The following is a 14693-nucleotide window of genomic DNA, read 5'->3' as shown; positions in this document are numbered from 1 at the left end:
GAATAATGATTCTAACAATATTAAAATGTATTGTTCCACCTGTATGGGCATTTAATGATTCCTGGATATTTGGGGGCTATGTTTCCATTGGTTTCTTTTCTTAAAAGAAAATTTTGGCCAGATGATTTGTATTACTGTGGCACCTCCTATTTCCTTTGAGAACCATTTCTGCCTCTTGCAGTAAATGGATTCAGGCTAGGCCTGGTCTCCTGAGATTTTTGCAGAAGAAAACAAAATAAGATGGCTAGAAGACCTAGTATGGCTTTTAACATAACTCTTTTGTTGAAAGGTTCCGTAGTATTGCCAAATCCTATTTCCGAAGAGCAGATGGAGTGCTTCTGCTGTATGATGTTACCTGCGAGAAGAGTTTCCTTAATGTACGAGAATGGGTGGATATGATTGCAGTAAGTACTTTTAACCTTGTAAAACTTGTGAAGTACATTTACAGTTCAGTTTTCCATTAAATTTATGTTGTAGCCCACTTGTATCCAGTGCATCTAGTAGAGAAATAGGAGAATTTATAGAACGGAGGACCCAGTCCTGTGCTGATACCCTGGTAGACTGGTGCTAAGAATAGTATCTCCTTTCCTGAAGTAGGAACAGCTAAGGACACTGCATCATACTGGCCAATTGCAGACGGCATTGGTACATGGATCACTGAGGAGGGAAGGGAAAGACCATTTTTGTGTAGATCCATGCTGTCCTTCAGTATTCTCCAAATCCACCCGCAATCACATCTTTGGAGCTCAAAACTGGGCCAAAATGGCAACCAATAGTAACAGTATGCTTCTTCCAGTATGCCTGGAAGCACCAATGTGACTCGAGGGGTAGCAAGGATGCAACCCCTCCTCCCCAGCAATTATTCACATTGGTATAGAAAAATGTTACTCTGAGCTTAGATTAATTACAGGAAATGTGTTTTACTACTTGGAGTACATAGCCAGGCAGTGTTCTGTTTTAGCCAATGACAAATACTTTCATGAAGGGAGGTCAAACAGAATTCTGGCTTGGAAGGCAATTGATCGTGTTTCTTTTCAAGGGTAGCCTTTTCTGATTTTAAAGGTTACAGCTCAATACTATGACCTGAGACTCATTCATACTACACAATTACAGTATATACACTTTAACTTCCATGGTTCCATCCTATGGAGTCCTGGGATTGGCAGCTTAGAAAGGGGAATTCTCAGATCAAGTACTCCAGTGTCTTACAAGTATTCCATAGCATGCAGCCATGACTGTTATGTTAAAGTGTTGTGAAACAGAATTATTTCTGCAGTGCAGATGCAGATGCAGCCTTAGAGTACTACAGTTGTGGCAGTTGTATTGGCTATAAGGATGAGTGGCCTGCCTACATAAATATCCCTCTATATCATCTTAACTGTGAATAGCAACAGTTCTACAGAAAGTAGGTTTGTGACTCTAATGTTGTTTCCTGATGAAGAAGCCAGTGGAGCTTTGAAAGCTTGCAACATGTATTTTGTGCATTTTGGTTGGCCTAAAAAGGGTATTGCAGTTTTGTAGTTTTTTTGGATATAAGGATACACTCAGTGATATTGCAACAATAAAATCAGTATCAATATGATGACTTTTATCTTAGCAATCTCGGCCAGTTCCAAAAGATCTGTCTTCCTTATCACAAGAGTTTGTTATAACAACTGACCATACTTTAAGATTAGGTGATCTCTGGTGGTGGAAGAGAGTATGAGATTTATGGCTTTTAGAGAAATCGTCAGATAATAAGGGACTAATAAGTCATGATACTTTTGTTGAAAAATGGCTTCCATTCATTGAATACATGAATACTGTGAGAGCACCTTGATATGATTTTGTTAAATGTGACTGTAAAATATAATCGACTTATCCTTGATTTTGTCACAAGTGAAGGTATTCCCATTAACATTTGTTGGTGTGAGGTTTGATAGTAGATATTAGAATGCTTAGGCTATTACCACTCATCCTAATTCATAAACTTTATGGCTATCAAATCAAACCAAATCAGTGATATTCCAACATTATTATTATTATTATTATTATTAACCTTTATTTATGAAGCGCTGTAAATTTACACAGCGCTGTACATGCAATCTTTTTAGTTAGACGGTTCTCTGCCCTTGGGCTTACAATCTAAAAATACATGACACAGAAGGAGAAGGGAGTGGTGGAGGGAAAGGGTAAGAGGTCCAGCAGTTCCTCTCTACCTCCAAGGCCTGGACCAAGGCAGATGGACTGGAGGGAGGGCTTGGCTTCATAATGGATGGTTAATCATTTTCCAGGGAAAATACATACTCTCAATATGTACAACAATAAAATCAATATCAATATCATGATGACTTTTATCTTAGTGTTCTTTGCAATAATAACAATAACAATAACAATAACAATAACAATAATAATAATAATAATAATAAACAATTTATACTTGTTCCAGGATGCAACACATGAAAACATCCCAATCATGATGGTGGGAAACAAAGCTGATCTCCGCCAGGTGGTTTCTGAGCAAGGACAGAAATGTGTACCAATAAACTATGGAGAAAAACTGGCCATGGTAAGAGTTAAGATATTCCATGGATCACGTGCAAGAAAGTTTAGATCACTACTGGAAATCTTGTTGTCCTCAAAATGTTGGACTGCAGTGCTCAACACCACAAATAGCTACACTGGCTGGGGCTGCTGTGAGTTGTAGTCCGTCAGCTTTTGGAGAGCCATATTATTCCTATCTCTGGCTTAGATCACAAGCAGTAGGATTGAGTGAACATATTAGATTCAGATAGGTCTTGAGTTTGTTGGATTTTGAGTAATCAGTGACTCGGATTGTAATTCAAAGTGTTTTTAGTGTTCACTTAGTAGGTGCTCAGTTTGAAAACTGCCACTGATTTAAGTGCTGGTTGTTGGACAATGTGTTGGCAACTTCTGCAGTAGAGAAAACCACAGGGCTCTATCTAGTAGATATACAGTTGTGTCTTGTAAACAATATTATAGTTTAGCTTATTATCAACTATTTTGATATATCTGAGTGAAATTATAATTGAAGATATCAATATGCTTTTCCCCTTCCTCCTAGGCTTACAGTGCTTTATTCTGTGAAACAAGTGCTAAAGATGGCTCTAATATCGTGGAGGCAGTACTTCATCTTGCTCGGTATGTTCAAAGAAATTAACTTTCTTAGCACCATGGAAAAGGTAGTTTGGAAAAAAAAATCAAGTTTATTAAATTTCACTTTTTAAAAAAATCTGCATAGGTATCATTTTGTGTAAATTTGAAAAATATATCAGTGTGGCATTCCTTTCTCTCCCCTCCACAAGCTTTAGGCACTATTGAGGAGCCCTAAACACAGCTCACCATCTGTGCCTAGTGCCTGCCATCGCAGGGAGCCTTTCCACCTTATGTATGTTGACAAGGATGCACACCTAGTGGCAGCAACAAATTGCACTATCTCAGGGCAGTGCTCCTAAGCACATGAAGGGGGAGGCTAGCAGCTGCACCACATCCTCCCATCGCTTAGCCACTGTTTCTGCTCTTGCTTTCAAGCAGAATAGAGAAGAATGGGGCATCCATCAGCTTCCTTGTTTTATGGCTTAGGAAGAAAGTGTGGCCTTCAGGATTCCAAAAGGGTGGACAAAGTGCCAAATTGAATTTGGTGCTAATTGAAATTTGTAGTATTTTACTACCCCCAATCCAGAGGCTACACATGCCCCCATTCTGGACCTACTAGGACCATACCCCAGTTACCCCAATTTCTTTTGATGAACCCTGGCATTTCCTCTAGGCATTGTTACCCAAACTTTGGTCCTCGAGGAGTTTTGGACTTCAACTCCCAGAAGCCCCAGCCACTTTGGTCTACATTCAGGAATTCTGCAAGCTGAAGCCCAAAATAACTCAAAGATCAAAGTTTGGGAACCACTGCTCTAGGGGCTCTTGGGGTCAATTTTCCACATTTGGGAGAGGGGGTTCTCCTGGCCTGTTTTAAGCTTGGGAAAAGGGCTTACCCCCCCCCCCCCCAATCAAAAGTGACTTCCATTCATATCTTGACTGGAAAAAAAGGTTTAAAACTCTAAAACAGACCAAGGGACCCTCACAACATGCCCAAATTGTCCAACATATCCCCTAGAGGCCATGTGACTGGGAGACTTCTTTGGCTATAATTTGTGGAGTAGGGAGCTGTGCCTCTCCCAGGTTGGCAGAATGGGGAGGGACAGGACATGTGGCCTGTGATCTTGGGGAAATTTCCCATCCCTGATTTAAAAAGTTCATTTCCTAATTAAACTGATATAGTCTGTTATTCCAGTAACCAAACAGGCACAAAGTTTGGAGAAGGTACTTTTTAGATTGAAACTGGGCTGTAGTCACTTGATGAGGAATTCTAGGATCGTTAGGTTTTTTTTAAAATCTAAGATGTGAACGTACATGAATTGTTCATTCATATCTTGGAGCTTCAAATGAACGCTATGTAATGTCTGAAGTTATAGTGGGTATTTATAACCAAGTTAAGAGTAGCACTTTGTTGCTGTTTTGTGTTTTCAAATGTTCTTGCTGACATAATGCAAGCACAGTAAATACTGGATGCCTGGAAAGAGGCAAATATGTTGGTTTATTCCAAGCATAGAGAAATTTTCCAATGATAACAGGTGCACTGGTAGTGTATCCATGCTTTTTGTTCTTTCAGGCAGTGTCAATTTAAAATTAATTGTTGCACTGTGATACAAGTCAGTTCCAGGAATTTTCAGGGACTTAGCTTAATACATAAACGATTTCTAGGGAATGACAGAATCAATTATACAACCCCAATAGTAGGAAGAAAATTGGCCTTTTGCTTTTAATTTAGGACAAGTAAATTGTTTGAGAGTGAAAGTACACTTTGCCTCCAGTGTGAGGAATGTTCTTTGAAAAGCTGATTCACCCTGGTCACCCGAATAACTGTTAACGTAGGTGATTTGTTTTGGAAGGGCATGATTCTGAGCCTGTACAGCCCCAAATGTCTCATAATATCATCTATAGGAGTTCCTTCCCCCACCCTTCCCAACCACAGACTGCAATCCAAATAGGATGCAATGCATCTGTATGAAAATGTACAACAATCTAACATGGCAAACTGAGTTACACTGGTTACAATGAAACACTAGTGTAGACACATCTTGAGACAGTTTTGCTACTCTTTATATTCATTGATCACATCTCTCAATGATCTGCAGGACAAAATCCACCTTAATATTATTTACTTTGCTCTCATTCATTTTGGTAAATTTTATGTAAAAGAATCTAAAAATTTCCTTTCCCTTATGTGCCAAAATGGAATAATGTAGATATTTACTGTGCCAAATTCTAGAATGATGATACACATGGGTATTGACTGAAAGAGGGATGAGTGGTATGTGGTCCAAGGGCCACAAGCTCCACCATAGATCTTTCTCCATATTTCTCCCGGCTAAAACATTGATAATTATGCTTTAGGAGGTGTGATTCTCCTCTTAACCAACACACAACTCCCTTGTTAAAACAGTTTCCCTAGTTACCTGTCTGTTTCTGGGAGAAATTCAAAGTGCTGTTTGTGATGTATAAAGCCGTAAACAGCCTGGGTCCAGACTATCTGATAGACTGAACCTACTCAAGCCTTAAAATCCATGAGATCCTTCTCTTGGTTCCACCATTCTCACAGACCCATCTTGTGGTCCTTTTTGGTGCCTACCCTCAAGCTGTTGCATACTCTCCCAAGGGATTCTAGACTGGCAGCCTCTGTGCTCTCCCATGGGATACTAGACTAGCCCCTTCTGCCAAACAGGCATTTGATGATTATTTAAATAGGCATTTGGTGATTAACCCTTTGGGCAGAACGTTCTTTTAATGAGGGTTGTGTGCTGTACTTTTATCCTTATTGCTATGTTTCTGAATGATTGTGCTGTCAGCCTTCCATATCCATGGATTCTGCATCCATGGATTCAACCATTCATGACTTGAAAATACTTTTTAAAAAAATCCAAAAGCAAGCCTTGATTTTGCCATTTTATATAAGAGACACTGTTTTACTGTGGCATTGCACATAATGGGATTTCAGCATCCATGGCCTAGAACCAAACCCCAGGAGCTACCACTGTATATTGTCTTAACTTATTGGTGTTTTAATAGGAGCGGTTTTTTTCAAATTTTTAAACTTATTTGATCTTCAGGTTTTTTCACTGCATCTTGTTTTAAACTTGTTGTAGGTCACCGTGTGTCCTTTTTATGGATAAAGTTGCTTAACTCCTTCACATGTTTTTTCAGTTTTAAAAAGTAAAAAAAAAGATTTTTTTCAAAAAGCTGGACTTTTGTCCATTTCTGATTTCAACTGAAGGGGAGGGATGGTGTGACCCACTGTGGGTCACAGGTTGGAGATTGGTCCCTAGACTATAGATGACATGAAATATATCCAAGGAATCTGATGTTGGGACAGTCTATGATACTTACCTTTCTTATGTAATGAATGAAAGGTCATAGTTGATCATTCATTGTTCCTCATAAGAGCTGTTATTTAATCTTAAACTACTGTTTTGCAGAGAAGTACGAAAAAGAAGTGACAGCAAGGAGGAAGACAAGTCAGTTACTAACCTGTCAGGGACAACCCCAAAAAAGTCTACGTTCACCAAAAACTGCTGCAGTGTTTAGAAAATCAAGACTTTCTTGGTCCTAAAGAAAAGAGATCTGTCTCTCTTTTTTTTTAAAAAAATGAAGGATTTAGGCAAACATTGCATAGGACGATTGGTGGAGGAAAAGGTGGGGACGATTGCTCTACAGCCACCAAGTCTATCAAGGATGATCAGCATCACCAGATGACTGGTTAAACAAAACCATGCCAGAGGGTGTGAGATGTTTGGGCCAACAGCAGTGACAGCCACTCCTATGTTTTGGTTTTTCAAACCACATGTGCCCTTTAAAACCAACTGGCCTAGTAAGGACTTCAGTAAAGCATATTTCTTATCACAACCTGAGCTTTATTAATCGATATGGAAAGACCACAGGCCATTCTCTTGCTTGCATCATGCAAGATTTGAGCTACTGTTCCTATAATTTCAGCACCAATCTGAAACATGTTATCAGGCTTGTTTCAAAGGTGTTTAGAAGATCTAAGCATCCCTGTGCAGTGCTGCACAAAGACTGAGAAAAACACGATGGCATTTGATATCAAGGGCACTGAACCAGAGTTGGTGAAGAATATTTGGCCATGCCCAAAAGTTTAAAAACTTCAACGAAGAGCCGTTTCACTCAGGACTATGCCTTGCGTTTCATTTTGGATTCTCGGAATGAATTAACAAATCTACGTTTACATCTCTGTTCGAAACTATACATATAAGCCAAGGGGAATAAGTGAGATCAACCTCCGTATCACTGCATTGTTAAATGTTTTTGGGCTGCATTGCTCCAGACTTAGAAAAATACATTACCATATCTAGAAGAATGTGAGATAGAACTTCCCCCAGACATTTCGTTACCTATATGGAGAACATCTTTAGTACTGGTGAGTGTGTGAGCCTTGCAGCCTGAAGTGGTATAGTCCAGTGGTTGCTCTCATGTTAGTGAGGTGGTTATTCCACTCCAGTTTTTAATCCAGGTTTATGGGATCTCTTCAAGGTGCTAACCCCTACTCCTAAATAGGGCCAGTATCTTAGACTGCTCCTTCAAAGCTAGTCAAATCCTGAACTGGATTTGCCATCTGACTGACATGGCAGCCACTCCTCAGCACTGGTATAGCTGAGATTCAGGCTTATCCCCTAAATTAGGGCTTAAACAAGTGACCTGCCTCTTCCTGGGAGACTTCCCACTCCCTCCATGCCAATAGTCTTATAAATCAGTGCCAGAGTGTTGGGGAAAAATAGCTTTTGGGACTATAGCTCTGAGAGATTTAGTCCCAAAAGGGGGAAATCTTCAAGCTAGATGTTCCCATGATATGTAGCATTCATTTACATTCCTTGTTTTCCCTTTATTTCATCAGATTGGAGAGGTAACAAATTCAGCAATAGAATTAGACAGAAATTATAGGATTGTCACCTTACTAGAACATCTAGCCAAAACTATGAACCAGTGGGAACTTCTTATTCAAACTTTCTAGGAATTCTCCTTTTCTCTTTCTCTGTAGTTCAGTTTATACTGAGGAGAAAAGGCTTCTCTCTCGTTTATTGCATTCCAAGTAATACATGCTCCCTGCCCCATGTGATAGTAAGGAAAAACAAGACAAGTATCTTATAAGTGCATGAAACATCTCAAGTGAATGTCTTATTTGGTTCTCACATGAGTTAAATATGAGGAGTATTGTGAGATTTTACTTATGTTCTTCCTCAATCCTTAAATTGGATTTAGTCCTTAGTCACATTTACTGGAAAAATATTGAAATGTATGGGACTTGATTAACACAAGTCCTGTACATTTCATGGGGCTGCATCCACACAGCAGAAATAATGTGGTTTGACACCACTTTAATTGTCATGGCTCAGCGTTATGAAATTCTGGAAATGATAGTTGGTTGTACCACCAGAGCTTTGCTACCATTCCCACAAACTACCATAGCATTGAGCCATGGTAGAGAAAGTGGTGTCAAATCAGATTATTTCTGCAGTGTGGTTGCAACCTAGGTGCTCTTTCACACTAGACAATTATAGCAATATGATTCCACTTCAACTACCATGACAACATCCTATGAAATCCTGAGGTTTGTAATTTGGCAAGGCAGTCTTTGACTTGCATATCACAGGATTCCGTAGGATTTTGCTATGACAATCAAAGTGGAATATAGCTCTATAACTTTGTAGTGTGAGATGGCTGCTAAATGTCCCCTATAAAAGATGAAGAACTAATTCCAGGTTATGTTGGCTACCTATCTTCCTGTCTCCTCTCCTCTGAAGCCACTTGTGGCAGTGGAATCTTGCTCTGGAGAATGGGGGCCCTTTGGGAGGAAGGAGAGATTGCCCCTCCTGCTTCCACTGCAGAAGCAGCTCCCACCATTGAAACATTTCACTGGATGCTGCCTTGAGTCTGGATCCAAGCCAATGACCCGTAATTCCAACTGTTAGGAAAGTCTGCTTGTCATTTCGAAAACCTTTCAGTTGAGCTATTATTTTTGTCTGTGTTGTAAAAGTGAATCCTACTTAACTACTTGACGGAGGAGATTTTGAAGTCACAAAAGTATAAGTTTAAAATTTCCTGTGGAATATAATTTGTGCAGTGTGCACTTTTACTTCATTGAATAGATAATTTCATTATTTTAACAGAGTTGTCTCTCTCCTTAAAAAAAGGGAAATCCATGTTATTGACTCCCTGGGAAGATGAGGGTGACTCAAATGTGTTAGCCAAATAGAGAGACTTGGGCTCTTTTACTTATGTTTTAAAGATTTTACTGCATTTCTAGCGTTGTATTGTTTTCTCATGTTTAATTTATAAAACGTAGTCTATTTTTATAACTGTAAAGATTTTATTTTGCTTTTCTGTGCTCAGCTTAAGCATTGTTTGAAATATGTACAGGGGAAGGCCCTTGCTTGAAACATTGATTTGCTGTTCGTAAATGTATACCTGATAGGCTAGAAAATAAGTACATATTTGCAGGTTTCAAAGAGGACTCTTTCTTCGGAGGATCACCCAGGTTTTGGGAAGAGGTACACATTATTATTTGCTTAATGACTCACATGGCTTGATAAATTATCACTGCAGTTGGATCCTCTTGGGCATTTTTGTAAAAAATGGGCTAAGAGCTCTTTGTTCTCCCTAGCCAAATATGTGCCATCTTCACATGCTGCGTGGTTATTTTAAGACAGAATATTTAAATAGACAAGTAGCCCAACTGTAAAACCTATATGGGTTTGGACAGGATGCCAATGTATGATTTAACAGTATCTGAGTGAGCCATGTGGACCATCTCTTTCTCTTTGGCATAGCCAGTTACACCTGAATTTGGAACTCTGGTTAGTTGGAAATGAAAGTTTAAACTATAATTAGCAAATATCATAAATCACCATTTTGTCCTGGGTTAATTGACACAAACATAAAATAACCAAAGTTCTTTTAGGTTCCGATGTAATGAGGAAGACTGGTTATTTTAAAAGCAGACTGAACCTTTTTGATCTTGTTATTGGGACTGCACAATAATGGAGAAGGGGAAGCGTACAGGCTCAAAGCTCAATTATGTAATGCTAAATTGTACTTTAATGTTATGTCTCAAAAGGTCAGCTTTGTGATAAATACATAGAAGTGGGATTATTTAAAGTACTCTGCAAAGCTGAAGGTTTCTTAAGGCAGGTGAATCAGTGAAAAAGGATGCAAGTTGGTATGAATTGAAAACATTCATTTTTGTAATTAACCCAGCCCAAATACAAATTTGTGCAAATGAGCTGTCACAAGTGATTTCTAGATCTTTGTTTATTTTTAAAATGCATGCATCCATGTTAAATCATAACCATTCAAATGTGTAGCCTAGAGTTTCCAGTTTCATTGTTTTGTTATTTTTTTGTGAGCTTTTAAAACAAATCTGTATTGTCTTTTACATATAAACAAGCAAAAAAGATCAAGAACAAGAATTTTTAGAATAAAAAACACTTGCCTAGGACAAGAGCAAGAACAATAACTGCCAGGAGAAGAAATTATGAAAGGAAAGGAGAAAAGAAATGCAAATGAATGGAGCTTGGTCTATGTGTTCTCTTGACATACCAGCTACTGAAATCCTAAATTTGTTTTTCCAGGTCTTAAATACAACTTTTTTTAAAAAAGTTGGTGTCTTTAAAAAAAACCCCATAAGTTAAAAATCTTAGGATTTTACCACCACACAAAGAATCCTTGTGAATGGGATATATAAACAGAGAGTGGAAAAGTTACTTTTTTGAACTACAAATTCCTGACTCCTCTAGTCAGCATGGCCAGTAGGCATGTTTGTCAGGAGATTCTCAATGCCGTATCCCAAAAATGCATTGTTTCCAAAGAGTGTGTATGGATATGTGTATTTGGATAGCCTTTATATGGATATACTTTGCTTAAAAGCTGCATTACATCAGGGTTAATATAAATCTGGACTTGTCTTTAACCTGCTTTTCAAATAGCTTCACAGCCAGAAAACACTTACATATAGGCAGGCAGCAGCAGTAATTTGATTTTAGCCCATCACGAAGGTACAGTTTAAACCAGCATAATTGCACTTTGCATCACTTTAGATTCCTTTGATGTCACTAGCCATGAACAAGCCATGTTTTGAGTACATGAGGACTCCTAGGCACATGTGGAGCTTCCTATCAACCAATAACTTCTTGTGCTTTTCTTTGGAAAGACCCACATGCCTACTCTAAGACTAAAAAACTAGAGACATTTCCATATACACTTGAGTGTAAATAAGCTTCTGCATTCACAGCAGCTCCTGAAATATATATGGCATGGGCATTCTGCAGCAGGACAAATCAAACTTTTCGTTCAATCTCAGATGTGTTTATGCCAGCCTCGGTGATCATTGACTTTCAGTCAAATTTGTGAAAATAATTCCAAGCAGATTTCTAAAGTACTTAATTTATAGACCTAGCTACAAAAGTCATCTTTTTTATTTATTTAGATTCCATGTTACCGTATACATATATATTTATTATAAAAGGAAAAAAAATCTTTGTATATTTTTGTTTCTGGTAAATCCTGTACATAAGATTTATTTTTATGCATTAAGCGGTAGTAAGTATTGTTGTTTCTTCCTTGGTGCCTTGACTTGTTTGAAGCATTGTCTTATATCATGTTTTTAAGGCAATGGTCTTTGCGGTTAGTCCTCTCAAAGATTTGATCTACCAAGTGCTTTGTTATTTAACAAGTGCAGAGAGATTGTATGCCAAAATGTTTTATGCTAAATTGTCTTAGAATAAAAATAATTAACACAGAGATGTGTGTTGTATTTATTGAAAAACAGGGCTTACAGGAATGGAGCTCTGGAACTTCTTGTTTTGCATGGATGAGATCTGCTGCCACCCTTTCTGGCTTCCATGTTTCCTTTGGGCATGGCTGCAGTTCTCACAGGAACTGGAGGCATAATAGGTTTTTCTAACAAAATATTGTTGTCAGCTTCTCCTGCTGTAATGCAAAGTATTTTGAGTGGCTTGGTCTTGAATGATTAATTAAGAATCAATAACATTACGGAAGACCTGCTTTTGGTAGGGACAAACATTTCTACAACTGATTTGTTGACATGAATCAACAACTGCCTGAAATTTTAGACTCTCCTTGGAGGTAAGGTTTGAAATATGTTCATGATGATCATGATATTTATTTATGTCCCCTGCTTCCTAGTTCAAGACTCAAGGTGACTTACAAATTTAAACAAAGCTACAAATTCACAACATACAGAAGTTAAAAATTAAACTAATAAAAAACTTAATGATGCGTGTCTGCATTTCCAAAATTTAGTACTGTACCATTGATAGTTCAATCGTTTATATGCATATTAAGAAGTAAGTTGCATAAATTTAAATTCAGTTAGACCCAATTAGATTGGGCCCATTGAATTAATAGAATTTACATAAGTGTTGACATGCCAAGCTCCACTGATTCATTGGATCTACTCCAGCTAGGACTATCAATTAGTTTTAGATCACAGAATTCAGTGGCATTTATTTCTAGGTTAAGTGAATTAAGCCTTAAGATGCAATCCTAAACACACTAACTGTATTGAAACCAGAAGACATAAATAAGAGTGTATTGTACACGGTATGAACTGTATGCAATTATATATGGTTGTAACACATCATCCTTTCATATTTCTCTGTTCTGTGACCCCCTAGAAAACAATCTTCATCTTTTCTTGTACAATTCCATTTTTATCTCTCCTTTTCTGGTCACATTTTACATTACTCTCTGGAGCTATTATTGGACAGCTCTCCTCTGAAGAAAACCTTCATCAATGATTTCAAGGAAATATTTAACATAATTTAACATGTCTTTTGTTCATAGTTAATTCTATGAGAGTTTGTTGAGACTCGTTTACACATAAGTGGCAGAGATCCCTCATTGACCCACTAACTAAGATGATAGGACTATGTCATCATAGTTTCAACGGATAGTACCCCTTCCCAAACCTATCTTTGCAGCCTAGCAGCACCTGGCCAAAGTGTTTTTGAAGTGCTGGAAATTGGTGCCCTGGGAAATGGAAGTCTGTAGCAAGCTTCTTGTTGCAGGGTCCCTTGACAACAGGCAGCTGGAGAGACTTCTTGGCCTCCTGCTACAACTGCTTGTTCCAAAGGACCCTGTGACTGGGAGCATGCTGCAGGTGCCATTTCCCAGAGCACCCAGATCCATCACCCGAGAAATGCTTTGGTTGAGGTACTGCTAGGCTATGAACCTAGGTTTTGGGATGGCATCGTGTTTGGGTTTTCATAACTGTAAACATGAATCCTCAGCAGTTATGACATTGTACACTAAATGCATATGAGGAATTAGATTGTAGTCTATGAAAGCTCATGCTGCCAATGTCTTTCAGTTAGTCTCAAAGGTGCTACAAGATCTCTCTACATGACTGCTTAACAGGATGCCAGCCAAGTGTATATAGGCTAGGAACTTTCTGTGCCAGGGAAGTAGGCTAGTATATAGGTTAGGAACTTTCCATGCCAGGGAAGAATCCCCTCATGGCACCCATGAATCCATGCATGCCAAGGAAGAATCCCCCCATGGCATCCAAGCCCCCCCCCCCCCCGTGAACACATGCAAATGTGCCAATACACAGAAGCTGACAGGTTTAAAAAAACAACACTGCACCATGCCCTTCCAAGGAACCACCCTTGACTTCACCAACCTCTGGCCGATAGAGAAAAGGGAATCAATTCACCAGCAGAAGTGGAAATCGCTGCATGGTGATTTAAAGGGACCACTTTGTAAGCACAGGAAATTTGAAATCACAAGTCGCCCCCCCAAGGAACTGCGAGGGCTGAGAGAGGAAAAAGAAAGCCTGGCAAGACCTTTGGGTATGTTCCACCCCTCTGCCCATCCTCTTCCCATTGCCCCTTCCTCCTGGGTGCCCCAAATGTGATTGTCAGAGTGTTCACATTAGTGGCAACCCATGTCTTTTCAAAAGATGTAATAAAAGAACCATATTCAAATGAACTCATTCAGGCAGGCTAGTGTTGATTCACCCCAAACACACTCATGGGTAATTGACTCGTGTGTGAATGAGGTACTTATAACCTGGTTTGCAAACTGGGTTAAATTGTAGTGTGAATGAGGCCTAGGAATGCTTTCTAAAACAACTACTGTGGAAACTTCTAAGTATGCTGCTTCTGCTTCCATAAGAATCTGTTGGATTGGAGCTGCCATCTTGAACAAATTTCTTTTCTTCAAAGGGCAAGTGGATGACAGAAAATACATCTGCAATCGTATAATCTGCCTGTGTGTTCTGGCAGTGAAAAAATCCATCTTTAATTAAAATATGGATCCTCCGACAGAAAGGAGACTTCAGGGAGGTGCCGCATAGAATGGCTTAATTTTCATGGAATTAAAAAAAAAAAAAGTCTGTTTTAGAGATGTTCTGGATTGTCTGAGCAGTATTTTTTCCCTTTCCCTGAACAATTGTGCTTTTTACAGAGGAACATGAATAATTTGAAGAGCGAAGTGCTTTGATGGGCATGAAATCTGTGCTCCTTAAAAGGGGAACACGGATCATTTGATTTTTGCGCACAGTGAAAGAAAAGGTTTTCCTTGTGTTGTTTTAAAAGAAAATCAGA

At 38.8% G+C, this 14693-nt stretch overlaps 1 protein-coding gene across 2 annotated transcripts in view; it reads left to right on the top strand.

Annotated features, from left to right (window-relative positions):
- Nucleotides 1-11823, top strand: part of RASEF (RAS and EF-hand domain containing) — a 70954-nt gene extending 59131 nt beyond the window's left edge. The window contains exons 14-18 of one of the 2 annotated variants that reach the window (XR_016277745.1): nucleotides 290-404; nucleotides 2429-2548; nucleotides 3065-3141; nucleotides 6531-7489; nucleotides 10514-11823. Coding sequence is in view for 1 of the 2 variants with exons in the window: in XM_089494549.1 (XP_089350675.1) it covers nucleotides 290-404; nucleotides 2429-2548; nucleotides 3065-3141; nucleotides 6531-6639 (421 nt within the window). In the remaining variant the exon portion in view is untranslated. Of the gene's footprint in view, nucleotides 1-289; nucleotides 405-2428; nucleotides 2549-3064; nucleotides 3142-6530 lie in introns of both variants that reach the window. The other variant, XM_089494549.1, reaches the window with a different exon arrangement.
- The last annotated feature ends 2870 nt before the right edge of the window (nucleotides 11824-14693 follow it).

The sequence above is a fragment of the Sceloporus occidentalis genome, unplaced genomic scaffold (assembly GCF_023333645.1).
Source record: "Sceloporus occidentalis isolate IW3139 unplaced genomic scaffold, rSceOcc1.0.p SCAF_73, whole genome shotgun sequence".
In the NCBI taxonomy this organism is placed as follows: Eukaryota; Metazoa; Chordata; class Lepidosauria; order Squamata; family Phrynosomatidae; genus Sceloporus; species Sceloporus occidentalis.
The sequence above is the reverse complement of the archived record's forward strand: the minus strand, read 5'-3'. Positions and strand labels throughout refer to the sequence as shown.